A 24,851-nucleotide genomic window follows, 5' to 3' on the forward strand; every position below is an offset into this window, starting at 1 on the left:
CTCCTATCTCCGTTCTAATTTCGCGTGCGTGGGCGCGGGATGCCGGCGGCTGCCTCTCTGTCGGTCCTATGGGATTACATATTCCATGCATAGGCGTCAACGAGCGAGATGTATGGAAAAGTGCAGGAAGTTCCCCAGCGAGAGACGACGCCGTTCTATCCTCGATCGCCTTACGGTAGGTCTGGGGTTGGGCTGGGGTCGGACACACGGCGAGATCTGTTTTCTCGGCGAGCGGACAAGCTTCCTTCTATTGTATCTATGCTTCCACTTAGCCCAGGGCGGGATGTCAACAGTATAGTTTTACCTTGGTGATGCAAATGTCCCCGGGATTGGGTATGGGTTCTAATGGAACTCCTATGTGCGGTGCGATGACATCGCTTCCTTAGTATGCTTCCCTTTGGTCTGTTTGAATAACAGAGACCTTTTTACCCTGTTTCCTCTAAAACTTGTTTTATACGAATAGAGGAAGCTAAGCATCCTCTGACCCATAGACGCTTGGTCGATGACGCACCTGCAGTGACCACTTTTTTTTTGCGGGAGGACTGCGGCTTCCGCTTTCGTATAATCGATAAAATGACTAGCGTAACCACAGATAGCATTCCCTCACGTAGTCTCCCAAGTTAGGCATTTTGCAGAGCGGAACCTGTTCGTTTCCATTGCAGGGGCGGCCAAAGTGTACGCACACTGGATAACGGTCAACTATCGCGAAGCGTACGATCTCTACGCTTGCAATGGCATACTGTTCAATCACGAGAGTCCGCGGCGAGGTGTGTCGCGCGCTCCCGCACTCGGGTCCCCTCCTCTATGCAAAACACCGATTTCGCGTTTGCATATGCCCTAGGGGAAACGTTTGTAACTCGAAAAGTAACTCGCGCCGTAGCGAAAATTCATCTAAAACTTCTAGACGAGGCAAAGAAAAAATAATCTCTTTGTGGGGGGAGCTCTCACTGACCGCGAGGGGGTTCAGGTCCACCTAGGAAACATCGACTCGCAAAGGGATTGGGGTCACGCCAAAGATTACGTAGAGGTAGAGCCGGCCCTTAGGGCGACGTTGTTATTCGATTTCGGAGGGAGAGACACTCTCAACGCAATATATACAGGCGATGTGGCTCATGCTCCAGCAGGACGAGCCGGACGACTTCGTCATAGCGACGGGCGAAATGTACAGCGTGCGTCAATTCGTCGAAATGGCGTTCAAGGAAATTGGCGAGCACATTGTGTACGTCCTTGAACGACATCCGTGACGCAAAAGCATAGGCGCGTGACTCTGAAATGTTCGTAGGTGGGAGGGAACTGGAAGGAACGAATTAGGCCGTGACAAGGAGTCGGGCACTGTCAGGGTGCGCATTGATCCCAAGTTCTTCCGTCCGACTGAAGTGGTAAGCCCTTATTAGGTTGTCCAAGCAGATTGTGCTTGGGCTCAATTGCCAGCTTTCCTATTGCGTGTTGACCAATGTTTTCGGCCATCCGTTTATGCTGATCTAATATACACAGTGCTAGCGTAGAGAACCGCTTGGTCGAGTCAACGCCGGCATCCTAGATACACTACGCACGCACCCACGCACCTTACGCAACAGTACATACGTTCGAAATGTTAAAAGGACCCCTGAGCAAGCAGGAAGTCCTTTTCGACCGAGAGTGTTATCCCAAGGCGCCACTAAATACAGACGGAGTAGAATTGGGGGGACAAAGTTTCCCGGTACCTCTCACTGTGCGACGTGCATGCGTCACCGTTCTCCGCGGTGGTATTTTCATGATCTCGCTTTCGCCCAGCTGGGCCGACTTATTCGCATAATTGAATGGGTGGGCGTAGAAAGGGCACTCTTTCATACATAGCTACCACGAAATCGCCCACCCCCGCCTTTTCTGTATGAAAGACGGCCGGCGGGGCTTCTCTGGCTTCGTCCTAGTGTGGGAGAGAATCCCTTTTGGGCCCTCTTTTTGACACCGACCCAATCAAATTCTCTTGTTTAGTTTGATAATGGCTCTCAAGTTGTTTGTCCTTTACCCTTCTCTCGGCTAAGCGAGAGATCGCGGCTCGAGCTCGTTCGCGCTCTTTTACGTTTCAGACGGATATTATCTTAGCGCGTGGTAGTCGTCTCCCCTCTAAAGAGGAGACACGATGCAGAAAATTGCCAATCTGGAACCGCGCTTCGTTTTCTAGGAACTGCTTCGCGGCGATTCGACAAAAGCGCGAGAAAAATTAGGATGGCAACCGAAAACGAAATTTGCCGTACGAAGACAAAATATATTCGCGTCCCATCGATTAAAAGTTTATCGAAGCACTTCTGAGCCCCGCTCTCTTTGTTACCATAGGACTTGGTGCGCGAGATGGTGCAAGCGGACATCGAACTGATGAAAAGAAATCCTTCGGCGTAAAAGGCGAGTAACGTTCCGGGGCGTTTCCGGGTTCGTTGTGCGCGTTTATGGCGTAGTCGTAGACAAACAGTGCGCGTAACGATCTCGGGCTTGGCGACCCTCTGTAAACAGTAAATATTGGTGAATGTACATCGGGCGTATGGTGAGGGCCGGCTGCACACTTGGACCATACTGCGCTTCGCCGCGCGAATCGCGCGAGTAAACACGATAAATCGTGTGGTCGAGTCGTTAATGAATTGGATTTCTTGAAAGAGAAAAGACGCAATTTGGGGACCCTTGAGATTTTTTTTGTCGGCGGTTGACTCCGAACGGCGTCGGCGTCGGCGTCGGTAAAATCTCGTCCGCTGCACGTGGCCCCTGGGGAGCTTTGCGAGCCACCCACTGAACCCGGAACCGCAGGGGTTCACCGTTCGTAATATGATGCATTACCTTATCGCCATCAGTGGTCGTAATTGTACCGCGAATTATCCGATTGGAAGAGTCTAGTTAGGGCAGACAGAAATCAGGCGGTCGCGATGACGGTGAGCGGGCGCGATTGTCGGCAGGGAAAGAGGTTCGTTTTGAGACCTCGGTCGGGCGAGCTTTTCTCTTGCAAATTTCGCGTCCTCCTGTTCTAATCTAATAACGTTGCCCACTGCTCGTGTTTGCGTAAAGTATGTACGGCACGCGAGACGAGTGTGGCTTCAGGGGCGAATCGAATCTGATCCGATGACAGCGACCGTAATTCGATCATCCGAGCAAGCTAATGTTCCCCACGCCCGGCACGGATGTGCCTGTCGAGGTGTCGACCGATTCGTCGGCGTATCGCGCACGATCCATCGTGACAGAATCGACAATTTCCGGGATAACAAAGACTCTCGAATCTGCACGAACCTGCGCTCCTATTCGATGCGATAGCGCGTGTCGGAGGAGACGATAAACATGAATAAAGGATTTGCAGGTGGGTGGCATTGCGCCGAAGCCGTTTGATCGACGCTGGGCGGGAACCAATTAGAGGAGGGGGCCAAAACGTAACATACAAAGCCCCTGAACGCTCACTCACACGCTACATTATCACCGAAGCCCGCGCAGCGAAAACAGTTGTTCGCCGCGATCGACGAAGGAAAAACGACGATCGGCCTTGTTGTCTTTAGGCACTCTCTCAACACATATGCAGAACTATCCCAACCCGAGCATCATGTACGGATCTTCGCCAGCCGGCGACTATTATCAGCGCGACGACAACGGGCCAGCGTTCGCACTCGCAATGCTCGGACAGAGTCACGGTCCGCCGCCGAGCGCCGGCTCGCCATATCATCCGTACGCGCCTCACATCGGCTACGGCGGCGCAACGACGCCCGTGAGCGGCGCGAGCAACGGCGGAGCGACCGACGTGATCGATCCGAAAAGCAAGCGGAAGCTAAGTCGTCGCGCCAAGCCGCCTTACTCGTACATCGCTCTCATCACGATGGCAATTCAGAGCACGAACGATAAGAAAATGACGCTGAGTCAAATCTACAATTTCATCATGGAACGCTTTCCTTATTATCGCGAGAACAAGCAAGGCTGGCAGAATTCGATTAGGCATAATCTGTCGTTGAACGAGTGCTTCGTCAAAGTCGCGCGGGAACCGGGAAAACCAGGAAAGGGCAACTACTGGGCACTCGACGCCAACTGTCTCGATATGTTCGAAAACGGCAGTTTTCGTCGTCGACGAAAACGATTCAAACGCGAACCCGGACAAAAACCGTGTCCAGCGATCGAGAAGGGCAGCGGCGGTGGCGGCGGTGGCGGCGGCGGCGGCGCGGGAAACAACGGCAGCAGCGCGGGCGGGGGAGAAATCAGCCCTAGCGGCGTCAGCGGAGGCGTCGTCAACATGGGCGCGACGTCGGGAAATTTGACGTCGCCGATATCGACCGGACCGCCGACAATCGAAACGAACGACAATCGCGCCTCGGTTATCGCCAACGGTCCGCTCGCCGTTTACGATCGCAAACCGCCGCTCAATTCGTGCGATCAATTGGCGGCGCTCGCGCCTCAAGTGCATCCCTCTTCGCCGATGAACGCTTTCGCCATCGATAGTCTCGTATCGGCGGCGGGCGGCGAAGCGGCGTACATGCACGCGCATCCTCATCATCATCATCATCCTCATCATCATCATCACCCAGCCGCTGCGGCGACGCAACACCATCGTTCGTCGTTTCCTTCTTACCATCATCAAGCCGGCGCGACGACGACGGCGGCGCGCCACATCGTCGGTCCTATCGCCGCGGCGTCCGGTTACATGTCCGATTACGGCACGACGGCGATGACGCCGAGCAGCGATCGTTCGAGTAACAGTCCGGGGGGTGTCGTTCGGCCGGCGGGCTTCTTTCAAGGCGTACCGCCCGCGCCTGCGCCCGCCCCGTTGCCGCCGGCGTCGCGCACGACGGCGGCCAGCTGGGCCGAAGCGGCGAGCGGCTACGACTATTATCAACACTATTCGACGCACGGAAGCCAGTTCGCGTTGCCGCCGCCCCTCCCACCGCCACCGCCGTCGAGTCAGGACGTTTCGTACGCATCGCAGGCGGACGCGTCGCCGCGGGGAGGCGGAAGTGACGCAACAGATACGAAAGCGGATATTAAGAAGACGCTGCCTAATTTCAGTCAGCCGTCGAGCGTCGATGCCAATTGCAGCCTGCCCGGTATCAGACAAATGATTTCTGGATCTCGTTCGCCGAACGATGGCGGTTCGCCGCCGCCGCCGCTCACTTCGCCGGCGCTCACGTCGCCGCCCGGGAGCGCGGGATTTGCCTCCGGAGGCGGTGGACCGACGAGTGCGGGCGCCTATCCGCCGACGAGCGCCTATCCTTTCTAGTCAAATTATAGGATTAACTCGTATATACATATCGTGCGGTATCTTTATGCTATTATTTGATACGCGCTTCCCATTTTTATCAGCTTGGCTGAAATAATGTTTAGTCTCTTTTAGTGGGAGAGAACTTTTTAGCCTAGTTAGGGATTTCGATACTTATATATATGAATCTACAGTCGTTTTTTCTTATTGTAGTAAGTGATTTGTAGTTGCTGTGGTGCTCAGATGTAATTGCGATGATGAGCACCGTATATTTAAATATTGACGATGATTGAATAAAACTCAAACTTTTATTTCCCGCCCTCGTCATAGAATAGCCGGGATTTTCGGGAAGCACTGAGTAGCACATGCGCAGTTGATCCCATTGACTCATCATGTCGGCTTCGTGCGTTTGCTGCGACAAAGATGACTTCTCCAAGAACTCCATGGATCCGAACCTGTGCAGAAACTGCCAACATTCCTATATGGACCACGCGGTACAGCGAAAACTAGACAAAAGACTGACATTTATACGTTCACGCCCACGCCTTTTCCAGGGCCGCACGAACACCCTCGATCCGCCAAGAAGCCTTCTCGCGGCGGCAATGCAGCAGCAGCAATCGCCGCAGCGACCGACGCCGAAGCCGCGTCCGCGACCGACGCCGCCCGTCGCCGACACGACGCCGGCAAACAATCGCGTCGTTGCGCAGCGAGACGCACTCGAACGCGCGTACAAGGAAACGGTCGGTTCGCTGCCCGACGCCGCTCGACGCGCGCGCGAAATCGTCGACGCCGATGCGCCGCTTCACGCTCGCTACGGGCTAATCGACTTGCGGAAAATTCTCGCCGAAAATCGGCCCTTGTCGTCGAGTTCGGTAAGATTTCGTCGATTTCGTCGATCGTCGCACGTTCGGCGTATAAGAACAAAGTTTTCCTTTTCCTGGTTCGGGAAAGAGGGGCGTGTTCCCAACGACGTAGTCATTTTCTAGTTCTGCGCATGTCGTTTGGGTACATAAAAGCGGGTGACGTGGGTATTTTGATATTCGAGGCTAGTGTAACAGTGTAAGACTTTGCTAGAGGGACAGATAGATAGAGAGGAGATGTGCCTGGGTCACGTGCTAGCACTGAAGTGAGCACCATCGTTTTTTTTCTTTTTACAGGATTCTCACGACAATCTCCCTATGGTGATATCGGCGTTTGATATTTTGGAGAAGTACGCCGTGAATCTGTTGAAGCCGAGTCGACCTCAATTTTGGCGTCAAATCAAATTCAGCAACGGCGTCTATCAGGCGCGTGTCAGCTGCCTGAAAGGCTCGCGCAGTCTTCTCAAAGCAATGGGATATACGGAAGAGTACCCAAACGGTCTCGCCTTTCCGAAACACCAAGTCGAACCGGACGTTGACGTCGTTGCTCGAGTTGCCGTTGAGCTGCTCATAGCTCGCATAGAAGTGGAAGCACTTCATGCCGGAAATCATCCGCGACCGGATTCGTTGAAGTTGCCGCTATGGGAAGAGTCTGAGAGGATATTTCCGCCTCCTGCTTCGAGTTCGCCGCTTCTGGGACAGCAGAGAGTCTTTCAGTCATATGCTCAGGGTTCAAGGTAGGGAACATTAGGAAATATGTGCTCTCTTTAGTTCTGTTCTTTTTGCTCCTAGTCGACCTGTTCCGGCTCCGCGTAAGAGGATTGGATCGAGCTTGAGCCAAACTACCACTACCATGACACAGCCGGAAGATTTTACTTCTCCCGTTTCTCAAGCAGCTCAAGTTTCCACTTCCCAAGTTCCTATGTCTAAACCTTCAATTTCTCGTCCGGGACCCTATGAATCTTCTCTCTCGTCTTTTAATGATCCAATTTCTGCTCCAGCTGCAAGAAAAACCAAGCAGCCATACGAACCTCTAACACCCTTCAATGATCCTGCTGCTTCTCCACCTGTGACTAAAGTCAAGCAGAATCAGCAGCCAGAACCAAAAGTACTGTCGTCTAGAATATTAGGCGAACCATTGATTAGTCAAGGACTGCCTACTCCTCCTGTCATGTCTTCTACCGTTCGTCCTTTCTCGGGAGAGAGACCCCTTAGTTCGATGAGCGGCTCTAGCAATGTCAGTAGCTCGTCCATGAAGTTCTGCTCCGCGTGTAACGAGGAAAGGTCAACGGGCAAATTTTGTTCCAATTGCGGAACCGAATTAACTGATTTGACTGACGTTAAACTGCTCCAATGCATCAAGTGTGGAGCCGAGCAGGCATCGGGCAAGTTTTGTTCCTTGTGTGGAGGAGAACTAGTAGAGCAAAAAAAGCCTGAACCCGTCAAAGAATACAGATGCAGCAAGTGCAATGAAAAATATGAAAAACAGAACAAATTTTGCTCAGAATGCGGTGGGCGTGTGATTCTAGTCGAAGTAGAGACGCCTTCATCCGCAGAACCTCCTCTCGTCGTTTCGAAGCCAATGCCTGAGCCAGAAAGCGAAGAGACATCTGATGAATGGAGTTGCGAGTTCTGTACGTTTCTCAATCCTGTGGGTGAGAACATCTGTTCGATATGCTGCAAAACGAGAAGAGAGATGCCTGTAAAAGAGAAAAAAAGGGAATTGAAGAAGCAGGCGCCTGTGGAAGAGCCACCGCCTCAAGACGTTAGCAGCAGTTCGCCGTCGGGGAGTTTGAAGGAATCGCACTCCAAGCTGCGTAACTACGTCGTGCCTCAGAATGAAGACAAAGCTCTCGCTCCTCAGGGTGCTGTTGCCGGCGCCCTATCTCCTACTAGTCCTGAAATCATGACGTCTGAGAGACGCTTTGTTAAAAGTGAGAAAGCTCAGTCGGAAAAATTGGGGCAGCTGCTGCAGAAGAAAAAAATTCCGCCGCAGTCATCGGAAGAAGACATGCAGTCGCCGAATTCTGAGCTGAGCACGTCCTTCCAGAGGGATTGGCGTACTGGATCGCAAAGCAGCGTTGCTAGTCCAGTGTCTGGCGCTCAGGCGATGAGCGGAGGAACAGATAAGAGAAAGTTGAGTGATGCTGGAAGTAGTGGCCGAGTGGAATATAATAAAACAAAGGAGGAGGCGAGAGAGGCCTTTGAACGTAGGAAGAAGGCCGAGGAAGAGGAAGCAAGAAGAAAATATGAGGAACGTCAGCGAGAGGAACAGAGATTGAGAAAGAGAGAACAAGTTCGAGAGATTGACCTTGAGTTCTTTGGATATCTCAAAGTTTGTTTAGTTACGTGTAGCTTTGTTTTAACCTTGACGTCTGCTCTAGGATGGGGAAAAGGTCGGCTATTCACCGGAAGAGGTAGAAATTGGTCTGAAGGAATCATCACAAAATCCTATTGAATGGTTGAAGTCTAACTGGGAGGGCTGGGGGAAGACAGTTGTAGATCTGGCTCGACGGGAAAGTGAAAAGGCTCACGGACATCCATGGCTGTTTACGAGCTCCGAAGCGAAGCGTCAGCTTATAAACAGCGGAGGGGATTTTGAAATTGCTGTCGAGCGTCTTTGCAGAGCAAAAGAGGAACAGGTAATGCTTAGTTATTACACCATTTTGAATATCTGTAGTGATTTTTTATCTAAGATCAAGAAAGTGCATGAAGCAATAGAGCTGTCTGACGAGCAATCCATTTGCTGTGCTCTAGCGGAAGTTGACGGAGATCCAATGCAAGCCGTTCTTCGACTGCAAAATGAAGCTTTTCAGGAGTACAGGGATCGGATATGGGCTCAGGACGGATTTAGTAGTGACGAAGAGACAGATAATGCGTTCAGGTCACGCAAAATACCTGCAGCAGTAGGAAAATTGGTTGACAATAAGACTGTTGACGTCGAGGTACACGTTTGTATCGTCTTTTTTGCGTACCCTCTTTTATTCCTAATCTTTTTCTAGCGCCGAATTCGCGTTCTTCATGCTGAGTATGATATGGCATCGTACGGACGAGCCTGTGTAGTTATCCGACTTTTGGACTGTGATGAAAGAAAGGAGAACTTCTTCAGTGTTCAACAGGCAGTGAAGACCGCTAGAGATCACGGTTTTTTTGATGATGCGCTTCGTCGTCTTCGGCAAACGTGTCCTATATGTATGGAGAACTATCCTGAGGTTTGTACAGTTGTATTTAGTTCTGTTTCACTTGAATTACTTCACAATCATTGCTGTACAGCTGATAACAATGCCGTCCTGCCAAGATTCTTTATGTCGAGATTGCTTCAAATTTCACTTTACACTAGCTATATCGGAAAAAACCGCTTCACTTATAAAGTGTCCGCTCTGTGACGTGCCTGATATAGAAAATGGGGAGGAAGTTCACATATTCTTTCAGTACTTGAATATGCAGGTTCTCTTATAATTTCATCAAATGCATGCATAAACTCTATTGCGTTTTTAGATTCATGAGATGCTTGATAGACCTTCATACGATATGCTGCAGAAGAAACTAAGTGAGCACGCTTTGATGAAAGAACCGAACTTCAGATGGTGTCCACACGTGAGTTTTCTTGCTCATCAGTTGGTCTTTGGTTACAATAACTCCACATCTTCTTCCAGTGCAAAAGTGGCTTCATCAACGAATTGGGTGTAAAGAGGATGGTTTGTCCTTACTGCAACAAAGCGTCGTGCTTTGGGTGCAACCGAGAAGTAACAAGCTTTCTCCGTTTGTCAGGAGTGCTTTAACGTTTCTGTCATTTCTCCAGTGGCTGGCTGCTCACGAGGACATCTCTTGCGACGCCTTCAAGCGTTGGCTGATAGACAACGACGAAGATAATCAGGAGGCGGGTCTAGCAGCTCACCTTAATCAGAATGGCATAGGTCAGAGTGACTTCTGAAAAGCTCTTAACGGTTAGTTAATAATTCGTCGTCTTTTACAGATTGTCCGCAGTGCAAATTTCGCTTTGGATTGTCTAAAGGGGGCTGCATGCACTTCAAGTGCACCCAGTGCAACTTTGAATTTTGCAGCGGATGCTCTGCCCGCTTCACAAAGGTCAGTCAGTTGGTTGTATTATCAGATTTCTGAGTCATGTATAACCGGTTCACTCTAGAAGTGTGACCGTTTTGAAAGTTGTAAAAATCGAGGTCTTCACGCACATCATCCCCGTGACTGCTACTCTTTTCTGAGAGACAATTCTGTTCCGGAGCTGCAAGGACTCTTGCAAGAGAATGATATAGAGTATGATGTAGAGGTGCAACAGGCCCAGGCAGAGGCAGCTGCTAACGCTCAAGATGGCGAGGAAGGACCCGTACAAATTAAGTGTCGTGTTATGGAGCAAAAAGAAATTGTAGAGGGTTTGGTTGATGAAGAATGCGGGAGGAATGCTGGCGACGGTTACGCCGGCCTTTGCCAGTAAGTGTCCGTCTATAACTTGTGGTAAGCATTCTAGTTGTTTTTGTTGCGAAGGGGTCATTACAAGGAATATCTCGTTCATTTGATTAATAAGAACAGCGTGGATCCCATTTCTATACTTTCCGAAGGTGATATTGAAGCTCTTCTAAGACGTGAGGAGGTTCAAATACCTCCAAAAGAGCGAGGTGAAACGGACGAAGACTATGTGGATAGACTAAAAGAGGTGCCCAGCTTAATTAAAAATTCTTTTTCAATTTTCTGAGTCTATAAATTGTGCAGTATGTTCAAGAGAAAGTGCCTCTGAAGAAACGGGATGACAGAGGTGTTCTTCGCTGGGATCAATAATTGTACAGATAATGTTTATTCTTTTGCTGGTTTTCTACTTGCCTGTGTGTTTGTCACTTACCTTAGTCTACCTGCCAGCCATTTTTGTTTTACACGGAAACCTTTATTCTAGAACAGGAAATGGTATGATTGGGTATGATTGTGACATTCACGCGCATGCTCAAAGGGCAAAGGCTCAAAAAATCGTCCGGCGTCCGCGTGCGACTTGGCATTCCCTCATTTGTTTTATCGCTGCATGCAGCTTGGAATTCTCCGCGTCGATTGGTAAGCCAGCTTCTTCGTTTCCGGGCCATCGACGCGTTTTTTCCCCCCGCACGTACGCATCGTCGAATTGCGCATAAAACGGCGTCAGAGCGTCGAAGCAGGCTGCGTGGCTGTTTTCTTCTCTCCAGCGACGTTTTTCGCACAGGACGAGCCGAGGCGACGTGACGACGCGCGAAGCGCGCAGCGTCACGTACTGTATGTCACTCGCTGCATCCACTCTCATTTAGGCGATCTCTCACCGCACGCACCCGAATTTCCTTTCATTTCACCCCTTTCTTCTTTTTTTTCCAGTTTGGCGAAGAAGACGACGAAAGATGAGAGCACATGTCACCGCGACATCAGGTTCGCACCGCACCCTTGGGCCCCATGTGTAGGCATGCACATAGGGGGCGGGGCTCTATGCGACATACGTCGGATTGCCTGACATGCCACTGCCCACGCTCGCGGGCATAGAAAATTTCCGCCAGTCTAACCGTTAGGTCTGGTTTCCAATCGTGTAATCGAGGGCGGGTTGGGGTCCGCGAGTGAGGGCGGGTGTCATGGCAGAGCATGAAGCCCACATGTGTATGTTGCAGAGAGTGTAGCGGGACAACAAATTGGTATAGTATAATGACCACCCCTTCCATGCTTCGTTTGCATCACTACATTAGTTTGCACGGGTCCGCTCCCTTGCACTAGGGTTTAGTTGGTGGCTGCTAGTAGGGTAGGGCGGATTCTGTAGTAGGCTTGTAGCTCCTTCCCCTCGTGCTTTAGCTAGCAGCCGCCACGTGCTTTAGACCATTTCTCAATGGATTTTGAGGTAATCTAGGTTGATTAGAATATAGGAATATTTTAGGTCAATGGATTTCGAGGTAATCTAGGTGTCATTTGTCTTTGTGTTATATTTTCTTCTAGGTGTAGAGTAGGTTTTCTTTAGTAGGTTTTTATTTTATTCACAGGTTTTAGGTCAGTGGATTTTCGAGGTAATTTAGGCGCCATTGTTTCTCACGTAGCTAATCTGTTATTTAGATCAATGGATTTTGAGGTAATCTAGGTCAATAGCTAGGTTCCAATTGTTCTAGGCTATTTTTTCTGTAGGTGTAGTCTAGTAGGTTTTTATTTTATTCACAGGTTTTAGGTCAATGGATTTTTGAGGTAATTTAGAACCATCTCTCACATTAGCTAATCCGTTATTTAGGTCAGTGGGTAAGGGCATAAATTTACCAATAATTTTATGATGATTTTTCTGTACTATTTCTTTTTCAGGAACTGACTCAGCTGAACGATCTTCTGGAGTCAAAGTAAGCCGCGTATGGATTGTCTATGACGATTCTTCTGTGTAGGCTCAGGGCTGAGAGAAAGTACAGTAAGAAATAATCTAGCAATGAAGATGTTTATCGTTGTCAAAAGCTTTGTTACAGGAATTGATCAGAGTGCAACTGGAAATTGCTCACAGAAAAGGTGCAACTTTACAGTTTGTCGTCTCATACAACACAAGTCTTTTTTACAGTGTTGAGTGTTGATTGGAAGGCCGGGAAAAGAAGTAGCTAGTTTTTGTAGCGTTTTTAATTTGCACGGTAGCGCAGCTTCGCATCACGTGCCCGTGTATAGCGCAGCGCGCGCGACCAACGCCAGCCATCCCCGCCGCGCGAGCGCACGTCGTCTCGCGCCGCGTGAACGCCACAAGACAGGTAACTATGTCAGAAAGCAGTGTTCGTTGTTATTAACGTTCGTTTTTTAGGAGACGGGGTCCTGAGCACGACCCCGTCATAAAACTGCTCTCAGCCGGGGTCCTGAGCATGACCCCGTCATCAAAAACTGCTCACTTTGTAGACAAGGGAGGGACGGTCATTTTATTTAATAAATTTGAAAAAATGCATAGAATGTATCCTCGCGTTTCATGCAAAGGCAGTTTTGACGGGGTCATGCCCAGGACCCCAGCGAGGCAATTTTTGATGGCGGGGTCGTGCCCAGGACCCCGGTAGAGCAGTTTTTGATGACGGGGTCGTGCCCAGGACCCCGGTAGAGCAGTTTTTGATGACGGGGTCGTGCCCAGGACCCCGGTAGAGCAGTTTTTGATGACGGGGTCGTGCCCAGGACCCCGGTAGAGCAGTTTTTGATGACGGGGTCGTGCTCAGGACCCCAGTCCTAAAAAGACACACTTAGCTGAATACGAGGCAATGAATCTGCTTACCGGATAAATCCTGGCGGAGAGCTGCAGTCCCCACATCTGATGTGTGCCTGCTACCGTCCTCTGTAGACGCATGCAGGCACGTTTTTGATGTACGCATCGTTCTCCGACAGAGACTACCAATAAAGGATAGATAGTAGCCCTGTTCGAAGATGCACGCCATAGGGTGGGCAGTTTTTCTGCTCGTGCCCAGGAGAGGTGGCCGTTTAGACGATATGGCCTCATACCACAGGAGGCATACAATGGCCTTTTAGGGGTTTGCAACTTATAATTAAGTTGCGAACCCCGTGGTCTCTTGGACCAACCCGTCCTTGCCGAGGACGTTGGGACCGCAGTCAACCTCTTCGTCTTCTTCTTCTTCAGAAAAATTGCACAAACGCAAACCTCCTCCTATGTGACCATTCCTAAGCGCTTTTAGCGACGTCGAGGGCCCCCGAGCGTTTCGCGAATGTGTCCCACTGCTTTGCACGATTCCGCTTACCTCTGTAGCCAAGGCGGCGGCCTGGATGACGCCTAGTTAGTTGTAGTTCTGCTCCGTTGCGTGAACTCGAGTTCGTTCAACCGTAACCCACTTCCCGTACGTATGAATAGTTTAGGACTCCCACGTGGCTAAAGGTTCAATAGAAAAATACAGTTTGGATACATCAGAAGACTTACTGGCACCAGAAAATCGGTGTTGGCGTCCCTCCCAGCTGACATTGCCACCGTGGGCAATCCCCAACATCTAGTAGTCACTGATATTACGTATGGGTACAGCAACTTCTCGTACCATTCATTAATTAAAAGCACGCATTACAGTTTTAAGCGATCGATATCCTCTTTCCTGAAGTCCACCCTGCAAGCATGAAAATAAAAAATGCAGAAAGAGAGAGCACGTTCTCTACCTCAAAGAAAGAACTTTTCGCACTTCCGACGGCGTGAGCCTCCACGTCAACAATCCAGCATTGGGACCCCAGTAGTCGAGCACCTCGCTTACCTGAAGAAACCAGCAAACATGACATAAGGAATCACAGAGGTTTCATATTCTTGCCCTCTCGAGATTCAACAAAGTGGCCAGCTGAGTGAGACGCGCAAATCTGTCTCGCACCGTCCACTGCGTGACGCTTGACAGATAGGCAACAAGCGATCGCAGCTCTTTGTCAAACTGCAAACCGCCCAGCTGATTGAACGAGCTCTTGAAGACGATTCTTTCCAAATGAGACGCCAGTTCATCAGTGATGAGACTGGCGAGCGCGTCATAATTCGACGGACTCAAATCACCCTGGAGAAGAAAGTCTAAGAAGAAGAATTACGCATTCTCAGAACCTACTTTAAATGTGTCAAGGAGAGACTGAAGGCCGGCAATGAACTGCTGAACGAAAGGATCGCTGATCTCGTAATTTCCAAACTGTTCCTAAAAGCAAAAAATTCTCTAACAGACGTACAGGTCAACGTATGTCCTTACGTCGTTGATGTTGTGACTGACGGACAAGAAGGCATCTATCATGGGCTTCAGACGAGGCGCTACAGCCGACAAACACAGTTGACTGATTCCCCACTGTGACGTGCAAAATCGTTATCCTCTCTGATCCCCCACGGAAAAGGGAAGCTTACAGTGAGCAAGTCTTTGAATGCAGACGCCGCGGACGCGAGATCAGAAAGGCAGCTCTACAGACAAAACGCCCTATTAAAGGGCGTGCGTCCAAGGAAGGCATTTCCTCCTCACTCCAACTTTTGCCTTCGCTTGTTCGCCCACTTGAGCAAGTAACGCAGAACAATCAACCTTGAAAAAATAGTCAAAGTGCGTTGACCAATCGTACTGTGAACAAACCTCGAGATCCTGCTTCAATTTCCTTATATTGCTCGTGCTCGATTCCACGTTATTCAGCGTCACCTTGAAACGAGAGTGTCAGCCGCACGACAAGGAGATCATCTCGTCTAAAATCCTCGTTACCAAAAATGCTAGACGACTAGCTTTTACGTCACTCGAAGACGTCTGCAGTTTGCCCTGCAGAACACCGCTAAAATCAATCCTAATGTGATAAATCATCACGTAGTTATCCAAAACTTTCTCTTCTACTACTACTACCCTTTGGATGGAAAACCGCCCTGTAGTCTTTCTTCAAGAACCTCTTTGTAATCATGAACGAGCAACGAACTGGCATATAAAAACACTCTCTAGGTACTTTATAAAGGATAATAACACTCACTTCGCGTGATTGAGCATGGCACAGACGCAATCGACGCTTGAGCTCGAAACGGCTCGCCTTTACAAAAACGATTCTACGATGGATCGCATTTGCAACTCTATTCCCTTCTCACCGGACGCTTTTCTGTATGATAAAAAAGACGTCATCGACTATGCTTGATGTGTATGAACCCGATTCCAATTCAGCGGACGTATCCAAGTGAACAGCCTATATGAGAGAACGTTCTCTCGGGCGACTCGGACGAAGGAGAAGGAGACTGACCTTCAAAAAGCTTTCCCTCATAAAGTAGTCTTCCACAGAAATGTATTCCCCGCTGAGTTGCTATTATGACACATTTGACTAGCCAATGTGAATACAGAACACCTTCCGAGTTACCTGCATTGTAACGCTCAGTTGACTTTCCTGTATCATTTTCTCTAAAACTGCCGCAGTATCTAACGAAACATTAGAGATGATTTTTCTTAGATGCTCTAAGTCAGATACCTTTGAGCGTCTCTTCCTGAGCCAGAACGTCGAGATCGGCCTGTCAAGCACAAATAATAGCCAAAGTGTTTTCCCTTTCCGCCTACGTCTAATTTACCGCTATGCGTCTTCTCAGGAATCTGAGGTAGAGCTCGCTTCTCGCACTGCACATAGTCATTTCGGATAATAGAATGTCGAGTTCTTTGGGTTGGATTCTAAAACGAAAATAAGCGCCAGATGATTAGCTCTATTTTCGGCCTTACTTTGCCGCTGTTGTTATTCGTCCACTGTACGCAAGTCGAACTTCCTGAAGCTACAGCAGACCACTTATGACGGAGCAACTTTAAGTCCTCGGCCTTACTTTCCGATCTAAATGTCTCTCTTCTCGAAACTGCGTCACAATTGCCGACACTTGAACATCGCACTCGACCTGCGGAGAAAATCCAAAAATCGACACTGGAGATTCAATTTTTTCGTTCTCACCTGCAGAGACTTTACAAGCGGAAGCATTTTCCCTGGGCCGTAGTACGTTTCGACAAGCGGCTGACGGCTCTCCACGAGACGTGCAATATCTTCGAAGAGATAGGTCAGCACGTCGGCATAGACAACGCCCGCTCTGTCTCCTACTTAGAAAAGTCCTCGTTTCTTTTCTCTATCTCTTACGACGCACACGTACCTTGAACGTTTTCAGCATTTCGCAAATGCGCCTTGGCCGAAGACGAAATCTGAAAAGGACTTGCATTAAAATCTCATAGAAGGGCCCCTTCCATTTCACCTTCGTTCTCAGATACGAGGAAAACTTCTCCATGCCTTCGTACTGCAGATTGAGCAAAGGAAAAATTTTGAAAAACCTAAAAGGTTATATACAATTTTTCCCCCTTGCATTTTCAGCCCATATACCGTTCAATGCTCGCTCCGTCTTCCTCCCCCACCGCCAGATCAAACTTCTCCGCCACTATATACTTCAACTGTTTCTCGGCGTCGCGCAACAGAGCAAACGCTCCGCCGATGCCGCTACCTTTTATTAGTCAAAAATATCGATATCGTCATTTTCGAACGTGTGCCGTCACACCTTCGGCCGCGTCCACGGCCGTCTCCTTCAGCACGTTTTCATCCAGAGCCAAGTAGCGATGTACGTGAGCGGCCGCCTGCTCGTAGTCCTCTCGTTCCATAGCCGTTTGCACGCCTTCGACGCAACTCTGCGCGCAGACAAGATAAGTCGTCGAAAAAAAGAGATCCCTGATGGCCATAGAGGTGTCCTACTCTTAAATCTAACACGTCGTCGACGCGTCCCATCGCTTCGTGAACTCGATTCTAGGTAAAGGTTTTTTTTTCGGTTCCTTCTCGTCTTTCTTCGGTTTACCTTTGCCAGGTCTAAAATTTTCACTTTTCGGCTCACTCTTTCGGCGAGTTCGCTCGTTCGAGAAGCTGTTGTCGCTAGATTTCGCGATTCTCGACGAGCGTCGTCGAGTTTGGGCCTTGGACGGGGCTCGGGTCTTCTTTGCAATGAATTTCTCGTCGAATGGCTTACATTTGTCTTTGCAAGTCGATGAATTGACTTTCTAGCTGCACGTTGCGGTCGAGCAATTGGTCGAGTTCCGTTTTGACGCGAATCTGGTAGGAGAAACGTCGAAGTTCCTCAAAGGGAGCTCCAGTCGCAAGACAAACCTCCTGATTTGCTAGCCAGACAAGCGCCTTCTGCACGTCGTCAATATTGTCGAGCTGAGAAAGGTCGACGTTGGCGAAATCCATCGTGTTCCACTTTCAAATAGGCAAATAATCACGTGATACCATGCTATGTATTTCGGTCACCCATCAGACTTTGGGAAGCCCTTTCTCCCAACTCCCCAAATGTGCGCACGCTGATGTACACCACAATCAATAAAACACAACCACAACTCTAAGTTCTCACAATAACAGCACTACTAGTAGCATAGGGGGGAAAGAGGAAGCCTTCGCCAGGACTATTGCCAATGAAAAATATAAAACAAAGCTAATTGAGCGACAGCATGCAACGTCTCGTGAATCAACCCACACCAGACAAGAGAAAAGAAAATGTACTACAACACTAAACCACCGTAGTCTCGTCCATCAGGATCACCCGTTTCTTGCCTGTGACGAATGTGTACAAGTGTCGTCTGAAAATGCTTGTTGATCTGCTCCGTTTCCTCGTTCGATTCTATGCTAGGCATGTCCTCGCGAATTTTGTCAATCAGCTGCTTCAAGACGGTCACCGTCACCTAGACGCGCAAGCGCTATTATTTATCTAAATTTCGAGCACACTGTCTAACCTGATCGCAGGCCTTTTCGTAGTAGTACAGGTAGCGATTGAGAATTTCAACAAACAGTTGAACTTGAACGGTTGAATCCATGCACTGATTGGCAATCCGAAGCGACTTCTTCAGACACTCAACCACCCTTTTCCCGTCGCGACACTAAAGAAACGAATTTTTTTTGTATGAAAAATTGCCAAGAATGTATTTCGAATACCGGTGTTTCCGGACTCTCCTTCGTTCGCCCCGACCAGAAGAGATGCGACGAAATCGCGACGCCGCGACACTGATCCGGCTTCTTCAGCAACTTGGACGCCGTCACGGCGCACTGGGAACGCAGCGGCTCGTGATTCTCCTCGCCGAAGCAGCTCATCTGCTCGAACGTTCCAACGATGAGCGTAATGGCAGCCAGCTGAGCTTTGGAATCGCTAATCTCTTCTTCGTATAGAGAAAAGGCCTGGATAGGGAAAAAAATAGGCCGCAATTTTCTAAAGACTTCTTTGGTTTACTTGGCTCATGAATTCGTATGCTACCGATTCGCAATTTTCAAAGGCAATTCTATCTGCGGCTAGAGCGCCTTGCAGAAAGAGCCTCAGCGACAGCTCGGCTCGATTGTCGCCTTTTGCCAAAGCGTTGACGGTCTGCAAGCAGAACTGAAAGATCCTATGGCACTTTTTCGACCACTTGTCATCCTACAAAAAAAACACAAGAAAGAATATAGAGAAAAAAGTGGGGAGCCAAAAAATCGTCCACGCACCTCGTCTTGCCTGGCCTTAAACTGGAAAGCCAATCGGAAGGCGGTGAAGACGAGCGGAGGCAAAGTGAACTTGATCCTCCTGTCGCCGCCGTTGCCAAAGTGCTTGCGAGCGGCATTCAATATCTGAAGATTCACACGTGAAAGAGTAGAAGCAACAGGCGCGCTGAAGCGGCGTACCAGATACTGCTGATCCGGCGTGTCGGCTTGCATCAGAGAAATGAGTCGGCCCATGAGAACTTGCTCCTCGGCAAAATCCTCGGGATCGCCCTGAATAATTTCATTTAAACTGCGATCCTTATTTAGTATCATTCTAACCCCATCGTCCTCTTCACTGTGATCTTTCTGATCTGTCACTAGTGTATCGACCAATTGGAGAAAGCCGTCAACCTATTAGCAGGACCGCCCATCACTTCAGTCGTTCAGCTAGCAATAACGTTTACTTACGTGCTCTTGCGTTGGCAAAAAGGTATTGTTCTCCAAGGCATTGTTGACGAGATAGAGCGATATTTCCTTCCGAGCGGCGAAGCTTAGGTACTCCAAGAGCGGCGCAAAATGACCCAACTGCAACACGGTCAAGACGTTGGAGTAACTATCGACGGGAATCTTCAAAAGCCGCAAGAGCTCCTTCGACACAGCCGCAGCCGAATCACCACTAGAAATCTGAATTTACAATTCCGACGATAGGGATCTTAGTCGGACTTACTCAGCTGAAAACCTGCCAAATATCTCGGCCGTATATCCAAGCACCTTGTCAACATAATCGACTCGATCGGGATAGCATTTCAAGGCGAGATTGATCAGAGACGCTTGAAGCGATACAATGTCCTCAGGTGGCATGTCACTTCGAGACTAAGAGACTACGTATGGAAAACAAAAAAAATTATACACGTCTATGATCTTGCCTGTATGATAACTGATATTTGTTCTGAGAAGATGTCGAAGAGTGGTATGTCGTTTGGTATTCCCGGCGAGTCGGTACGATTTGCGTAGGCAGCGAGTCGATCGATCAGAGCAATGATGATATTCTTTACGTTCACTTTCTGCTGAAGTTCGCCGCAAGTTTGGAGAAACTCGGTCAGCGTCTGTAGGTGAAACTCGTCGGGGAAAACCTGAAGAAGAAAAGGACGGAATTCTCTATCACAGAGTCAAGCAAATGGAGGAATCAATAGTGGAGCTACACTGTGTCAGATACTATCTAGCAAGTAGTAATGGTTTTTTTATCACGTCAGGTTCAGATAGAGCTAATTGGATCCATCATTCACGTTAGGAAGGAAAAAATGACAGAAGATTCGATAGGTACCTGTATGATGCATTCCATTAGGTATTCTTGAGCAATTGGATCGCGACAGTTAACAATCTGCTCCAACAAACCAGTCAAGACAGACTAGAGAGAGAAAAGAAATCCCAAATACAATACAAGTTTAGTGCAACTCGTCGCACTCTACCTTGTGATAAAGTCCAACGTCGACCATTTCCAATTGACTCAGTCGCACGAGATTCGTCCCAACGAGAATCTTCAGCTCCTGTCGTTCCTTCTCGCGCTTCTCCCTCTCGCGCGAATGGCCCTGATGCTGTATGCGAACCCACAACTTGTTCATCTCGCCGTAGTTGAGAAGAACGAAGTCGACCGAATCCTGAACATTCCCGTCTCGACTCTTATCCACGCTAAAATTTAAAAAAAAATTAAAAAAAAGAATATTGTCTCTCTCTCTCTCCCACCCACCCTACCTGGCCTCCTCTTCGCGAGCGTCCGGCAGAAGATTTCTCGTGCACTGAAGAAGATAATTCCGAAGAAATAGACCTCGAAGGGGATGCTGAACGCCTCGACACATCTCAACCAGATCTTTCAATATGTCCTTTCTCGACACCTGACCCGCTTTGATGAACACAACGCCGACGGTGATAAGCAAATACCTTTAGAGAAACGAGTAAAGAAAAAGGAAAAGGGGAAACGGGGAGGGGGCCCCTTCTTGGCTCACAATCGAGGAACGATGTTGCCCGCGTATTGGACGAGTTCGTAGAGATCTTTCACTACCGAGCCGCGTTGTATGTCGTCGAGTAGGGCGAGTTCGAGATGACGAAGTTCGTCGCACACTTGCATGTCTGAGAGATAACGAACGACGAAAAATAGTCAAAGGGGGACCCCCTTTCGATTTTCGGGCTTACAGAGTTCGTAGTAGCTCTTCGGGGAGAGCATCGACGTTCGCAGTTCGCTGAGCATGTTCGACGCGTGCTTGAGAGCGTCCATCAGCTGGGTTTTGTCCTAGTCGGAAGGATTTTGAGTCGAGAAACGAACGGGGTCCCCCTTTTTCTCGTACCAGGCAGCGTTTCATCTGAAACGCTTCGCGTTTTACGATAGCCTGCGCTTCTTCGAGGAACTTTTCCTGCTCCTCCTGCGCAGAGAGCTGCGTTGGCGGCTAGGGAGAGCGGGGTTTGTTGAAGAAGAGGGAGAATAAGAGATTGAACTCACCATGATGCTCTTTGTCCGGGAAAGTCGTTCGCGTCTCGTGACTCCGCCACGTGTTGTCGAATATGATGAATAGTTTTGTAGGCACATGAAAGATGTGCAAGTTCACTAAAACTTGTTGGCGGCGTTTTGCTCTAATTCTTTTGGTAGTTAGGAATAAGCTGGCATTTCAGTTTCGGTTGCCTCTTCCATACATCACTTTCGGTTTCAACAGGAACTGTCTAGGCAAACAAACTTTCTTCCTGGTACAGTAAAGAGCTAAAAGCATGCATATTTTTTAGACTGCAATACAATATGTACTGTATATTAGTATTTCTTTTTCCGGCCTGTTTATCAGCAGCGTCTCAAGCTCAACAGGCCAACCTCTGTATACCTGCCTACTGCGACCACTTTTCTTGGCACGGATTGTTTCTTGTGTACCTCTATAAAGCGACCACCTGTCTAACGCGACCAGCGACCACGATTTTTTGAACGAAGAGCCTGCTCGCCTGTTGCTGGGCCGCGCCTGTTGCTGGGCCGCGCCTGTTGGGCCTCGCCTGTTGCGGGGCCCCAAATTTTTTTGGTTTTTGTTTGGCGTGAATTTTCGTTTCGATCACGTTCATTTCTTGCGAAGCGGAAAATTTCTTTCCGATCATTCGTGTTCAATCGTTGTTGAACGTGAATTTTCTTTCTGATCATTTTCGCTTGTTGCGGGCCCTCGCCTTTTGCGGGGCCTCGCCTGTTGCGGGGGCCGCGCCTGTTGCGTCGCCTCAAATTTTTTGTTTTTGTTTGGCGTGAATTTTCGTTCCGATCACGTTCATTTCTTGCGAAGCGGAAAATTTACAACAGGCCAAAATACACATAGGTTTGATTTTTTATTTCCGGCACAGATAGGCACAGATGACTCATTCGCGCGTAGCAATCACGTGGCATTTTGACTGTCCCGGCTATATCTTCGTAATGCCTGGCTTTCGTACTTACGTGTGGGATCCCGTTCTGCTAATCGCTCAAATAGCGGCCATGCAGTCGATTTTCTACGTCGGTTTGGGCTTCTGGTGTTTACTTCTTGACAAAATGCTGGGAATAGAGAAGAATTTGGATCAAATTCTATCGTCGCAGGTGCGATCGCCCCCTTTTACGATTCGAAATCGAAATTTTGGCCACATTAGGAAGCGAGCTTTTCGACGGGACGCCCGACTATACTCGCTTTCGCACTCAACTGCCTTCCGAGGTACATACGATATCTTGTGACGTAAAAGCGTAATAATAAAGGTTCCCTTACGCGTGTACACAGTGCCATTGGCTTGCAGTTCATAGTCGGACGATCGAAACAGGTGAGTGACGTCGTCGACGTGGACTCGTGCTCATAGTTTGGTCTCTTAGTGCCTCGATTTTGTTGCTACGATTCTGATCTTTCATCTCATCGTCACGACCGCCTATTCGTCGTTCCCGTTCAATTGGACCTGGTGGGCGTTGCAGATCGTCTGCGTAATTGTGACGACTCTTCTCGGCGAGTATTTCTGCATGAGAGTCGAGATGTCCACAATTCCGGTCACCTTTGCCACGGCTACGAAACAACAATCTCCTGACGTGTAACGAAGAATAACTTACAGTAGAAAGAAGGTGCCGTCTCGTTGCGCTCCAATTGATTGGGTTGTTGAGACATCCCAGCTCTTTTTATGACATCGATTAGCAAATAAAAGAGTTAGGAGCTGTGGTGACGTCAATGACTTTAATTAAACTACTCTAATTATTCTTGTATTATTTTGGATATATTTGGTAATTGATTCAGATAATGAATGAAGTTCAACATACTAGAGAAATAAATTTAGTCTCGCGCGCACAGAGAAACCTCACCTCTTTTTACCTGTTTGTCTTGTGTGCAAGGGGTCTTGCAATTTCTGTGAGAGTGATACATCCTTCTATAAATCCAAAGTGCTCTCACATTTAGAATCTTTTGTCATTGATAAATCGTTCAAACATTGCATACGCTCGTACTGGCTTGTACTGAGGAACCATGTGACCCGAATCCTGGACGGTGAGAAACGTGAATCGATTGACGTCGTACGTGGTCACGTAGCCGGCGACCTGATCGTCAACGGTCCAAGGTCTCCACGACTCTTTGACGGGAAGACCGAGTCCCGACGTCCAATCCTCGTTGTCCGTATAGGGCACGCAGGCGTCAACGTTTCCATTGTAGATCAGAGTTCGATACGTTCGAATCAGAGTCGGATAAATGGGCAGAAGAGACGGCACGGTTGGCTGATAGCCAAGAGATTTACATGCTTTCCACTTCCCAATGTCGGCTTCAGACTTGGCGTGAAGAGCTCGTCTCACAGCGGGACTATTGAGATACACCGACGCGACACTACCGTCGAAGCACCCTTCCAAACCGGCCTCCAAAATAACGCTGTCCTCGCGCAGTGGCACTGGAAAAACGACGTCCTCATCGACAGCCTTTCTCCTGCACGGCCGATAAATATCATAAATATTCAATCTCCCTGCTTTTCTCAGAGCCATCTTGACTTCAGTGTGACACGCAACCGATGTCCCATAGTACCCCGATCCACACGCAGCAAGCAGTCCGGCGTGCACTGAGTCACTGATCAACCCATGACCGTACATAAATTCAAGTCGATAGTGATTGGCTATGGCTCCGCCGGCACACACGCCTACCTTCGAGCCTATACAGCCATTACCCACCATGAATCCTTTCAAATTGATTCGGTTCGAGATGTGGGATTTTTCGTTTTGAAGTCGAATTGCGTCGACGAGCATGGGGACGTATATGCCGGCGTACGATTCGCCGGTTACGTAGAAATCGCGATCTCCACCGTACTCTGGATAAGCGGCGAAAAAGGCGTTGAGAAAATGAAGATTTTCTTCTGCCGTTTGCGTATCATTTATAGCATAGTTTCTGCCTTCTGACGAGTACGAATATCCGACGCCGACAGGCGACTCGAGGAATATGACGTTCGCAATTTTGCACCACGTATTCGGATTTCGTACTAATGTGGGACGGGAAGCGTTGTTTTCAAAGTGAAGGGGTCCCTGGAGGAAAAATCACTGTACACTAAAGAGAGAGCGCCGTCCTTATAAAAGAATCTGTGTGTTTTACCTGTTCGTAAAAGTATCCATAGAGAGAGCTACATCCCGGTCCGCCGTTGAGCCAGAGAACGAGCGGATCGGTCGACGGGCTGCTTTCGCTTTCGACAAACCAGTAGAAAAGAAAGCGAGTGTTTTCGTCGTCGACGGGAAGGTAGCCGCTGTATTGGCGACTCGGCAGGGCGCCTTCCCAGCCAGGAAGCGATTTGATTTCGACGGCGGCACAAGCTAGAAAGACGTTCGTTGCAACGAAAGCGCAGGAGAGCCAAAAGAGCATCTTCTCACAGCAGAAAGGCGACGAACTATTGAAGTGCCTGTGGACAACTCGCACACGCCC

At 49.0% G+C, this 24,851-nt stretch overlaps 7 protein-coding genes across 7 annotated transcripts; 4 read left to right on the plus strand and 3 right to left on the minus strand.

Moving 5' to 3' along the window:
- The first annotated feature begins 51 nt into the window (after positions 1-51).
- LOC136184591 (GDP-mannose 4,6 dehydratase-like) lies at positions 52-2,510 on the plus strand. The gene is made up of 8 exons (XM_065971504.1): positions 52-175; positions 663-767; positions 842-909; positions 968-1,027; positions 1,101-1,219; positions 1,283-1,379; positions 2,165-2,233; positions 2,317-2,510. Exons 1-8 carry the CDS (start codon positions 109-111, stop codon positions 2,377-2,379), a joined length of 648 nt encoding a protein of 215 aa, XP_065827576.1. The 5' UTR covers positions 52-108; the 3' UTR covers positions 2,380-2,510.
- Positions 2,511-2,957: 447 nt separating this feature from the next.
- On the plus strand, positions 2,958-5,505 carry LOC136184566 (forkhead box protein L2-like). Its single transcript, XM_065971476.1, has 2 exons — positions 2,958-3,319; positions 3,513-5,505. The coding sequence occupies exons 1-2, from the start codon at positions 3,301-3,303 to the stop codon at positions 5,213-5,215; spliced, it is 1,722 nt and encodes a 573-aa protein (XP_065827548.1). The 5' UTR covers positions 2,958-3,300; the 3' UTR covers positions 5,216-5,505.
- Positions 5,506-5,558: 53 nt separating this feature from the next.
- On the plus strand, positions 5,559-10,993 carry LOC136184555 (E3 ubiquitin-protein ligase RNF31-like). Its single transcript, XM_065971466.1, has 15 exons — positions 5,559-5,688; positions 5,749-6,066; positions 6,352-6,791; positions 6,847-8,389; positions 8,439-8,696; positions 8,751-8,999; positions 9,057-9,266; positions 9,328-9,501; positions 9,553-9,651; positions 9,711-9,800; positions 9,857-9,971; positions 10,031-10,143; positions 10,202-10,503; positions 10,558-10,726; positions 10,783-10,993. Exons 1-15 carry the CDS (start codon positions 5,587-5,589, stop codon positions 10,846-10,848), a joined length of 4,248 nt encoding a protein of 1,415 aa, XP_065827538.1. The 5' UTR covers positions 5,559-5,586; the 3' UTR covers positions 10,849-10,993.
- A 3,012-nt stretch (positions 10,994-14,005) lies between these two features.
- Positions 14,006-17,712, minus strand: LOC136184776 (conserved oligomeric Golgi complex subunit 4-like). Its single transcript, XM_065971745.1, has 27 exons — positions 17,602-17,712; positions 17,465-17,547; positions 17,297-17,411; positions 17,197-17,247; positions 17,006-17,132; positions 16,834-16,951; positions 16,709-16,784; positions 16,610-16,658; positions 16,417-16,556; positions 16,295-16,363; positions 16,197-16,246; positions 16,052-16,148; positions 15,955-15,994; positions 15,847-15,905; positions 15,733-15,792; positions 15,584-15,678; positions 15,472-15,528; positions 15,351-15,419; positions 15,216-15,294; positions 15,093-15,155; positions 14,988-15,044; positions 14,876-14,929; positions 14,727-14,819; positions 14,592-14,675; positions 14,313-14,543; positions 14,167-14,258; positions 14,006-14,117 (listed from the first exon to the last, which is right to left on the minus strand). The coding sequence occupies exons 1-27, from the start codon at positions 17,683-17,685 to the stop codon at positions 14,075-14,077; spliced, it is 2,235 nt and encodes a 744-aa protein (XP_065827817.1). The 5' UTR covers positions 17,686-17,712; the 3' UTR covers positions 14,006-14,074.
- A 99-nt stretch (positions 17,713-17,811) lies between these two features.
- On the minus strand, positions 17,812-21,477 carry LOC136184778 (vacuolar protein sorting-associated protein 35-like). The gene is made up of 17 exons (XM_065971747.1): positions 21,434-21,477; positions 21,282-21,380; positions 21,130-21,226; positions 20,943-21,066; positions 20,692-20,877; positions 20,409-20,628; positions 20,264-20,347; positions 19,866-20,072; positions 19,667-19,812; positions 19,408-19,615; positions 19,279-19,350; positions 19,141-19,230; positions 18,964-19,086; positions 18,716-18,898; positions 18,424-18,663; positions 18,225-18,368; positions 17,812-18,173 (listed from the first exon to the last, which is right to left on the minus strand). The coding sequence occupies exons 1-17, from the start codon at positions 21,434-21,436 to the stop codon at positions 17,994-17,996; spliced, it is 2,406 nt and encodes an 801-aa protein (XP_065827819.1). The 5' UTR covers positions 21,437-21,477; the 3' UTR covers positions 17,812-17,993.
- An 858-nt stretch (positions 21,478-22,335) lies between these two features.
- Positions 22,336-24,793, minus strand: LOC136184779 (uncharacterized). Its single transcript, XM_065971749.1, has 4 exons — positions 24,528-24,793; positions 23,391-24,460; positions 23,277-23,331; positions 22,336-23,223 (listed from the first exon to the last, which is right to left on the minus strand). Exons 1-4 carry the CDS (start codon positions 24,789-24,791, stop codon positions 23,146-23,148), a joined length of 1,467 nt encoding a protein of 488 aa, XP_065827821.1. The 5' UTR covers positions 24,792-24,793; the 3' UTR covers positions 22,336-23,145.
- Positions 22,359-23,252, plus strand: LOC136184782 (protein SYS1 homolog). Its single transcript, XM_065971752.1, has 4 exons — positions 22,359-22,528; positions 22,579-22,640; positions 22,704-22,743; positions 22,793-23,252. Exons 1-4 carry the CDS (start codon positions 22,370-22,372, stop codon positions 23,003-23,005), a joined length of 474 nt encoding a protein of 157 aa, XP_065827824.1. The 5' UTR covers positions 22,359-22,369; the 3' UTR covers positions 23,006-23,252.
- Positions 24,794-24,851: the final 58 nt, after the last annotated feature.

This window comes from Oscarella lobularis, chromosome 3 (assembly GCF_947507565.1).
Source record: "Oscarella lobularis chromosome 3, ooOscLobu1.1, whole genome shotgun sequence".
In the NCBI taxonomy this organism is placed as follows: Eukaryota; Metazoa; Porifera; class Homoscleromorpha; order Homosclerophorida; family Oscarellidae; genus Oscarella; species Oscarella lobularis.

Bases quoted from the DNA above. Each gene is read 5' to 3' on its own strand.
- LOC136184779 (XM_065971749.1), bottom strand. From the start codon at position 24,791: ATGCTCTTTTGGCTCTCCTGCGCTTTCGTTGCAACGAACGTCTTTCTA. The intron at 24,461-24,527 runs GTAAAACACACA...TTTTTCCTCCAG, and splicing joins ATGGATACTTTTACGAACAG to GGACCCCTTCACTTTGAAAA. The intron at 23,332-23,390 runs GTTTGAACGATT...TTGGATTTATAG, and splicing joins CCAGTACGAGCGTATGCAAT to AAGGATGTATCACTCTCACA.
- LOC136184776 (XM_065971745.1), bottom strand. From the start codon at position 17,685: ATGGATTTCGCCAACGTCGACCTTTCTCAGCTCGACAATATTGACGAC. The intron at 15,045-15,092 runs GTTTGTTCACAG...TATTTTTTCAAG, and splicing joins AATTGAAGCAGGATCTCGAG to GTTGATTGTTCTGCGTTACT. The intron at 14,259-14,312 runs GCAAGAATATGA...TGGTTTCTTCAG, and splicing joins CTTTGTTGAATCTCGAGAGG to GTAAGCGAGGTGCTCGACTA.
- LOC136184782 (XM_065971752.1), top strand. From the start codon at position 22,370: ATGCCTGGCTTTCGTACTTACGTGTGGGATCCCGTTCTGCTAATCGCT. The intron at 22,529-22,578 runs GTGCGATCGCCC...TGGCCACATTAG, and splicing joins ATCAAATTCTATCGTCGCAG to GAAGCGAGCTTTTCGACGGG. The intron at 22,641-22,703 runs GTACATACGATA...GCGTGTACACAG, and splicing joins GCACTCAACTGCCTTCCGAG to TGCCATTGGCTTGCAGTTCA.
- LOC136184591 (XM_065971504.1), top strand. From the start codon at position 109: ATGTATGGAAAAGTGCAGGAAGTTCCCCAGCGAGAGACGACGCCGTTC. The intron at 1,028-1,100 runs GTAGAGCCGGCC...CAATATATACAG, and splicing joins ACGCCAAAGATTACGTAGAG to GCGATGTGGCTCATGCTCCA. The intron at 1,380-2,164 runs GTAAGCCCTTAT...TTCGTTTTCTAG, and splicing joins TCTTCCGTCCGACTGAAGTG to GAACTGCTTCGCGGCGATTC.
- LOC136184555 (XM_065971466.1), top strand. From the start codon at position 5,587: ATGTCGGCTTCGTGCGTTTGCTGCGACAAAGATGACTTCTCCAAGAAC. The intron at 10,504-10,557 runs GTAAGTGTCCGT...TTTGTTGCGAAG, and splicing joins GGTTACGCCGGCCTTTGCCA to GGGTCATTACAAGGAATATC. The intron at 10,727-10,782 runs GTGCCCAGCTTA...TAAATTGTGCAG, and splicing joins ATGTGGATAGACTAAAAGAG to TATGTTCAAGAGAAAGTGCC.
- LOC136184778 (XM_065971747.1), bottom strand. The intron at 20,878-20,942 runs GTGAGCCAAGAA...GTTTCTCTAAAG, and splicing joins GGCAACATCGTTCCTCGATT to GTATTTGCTTATCACCGTCG. The intron at 19,813-19,865 runs GCAAGATCATAG...GTAGTCTCTTAG, and splicing joins AAATATCAGTTATCATACAG to TCTCGAAGTGACATGCCACC.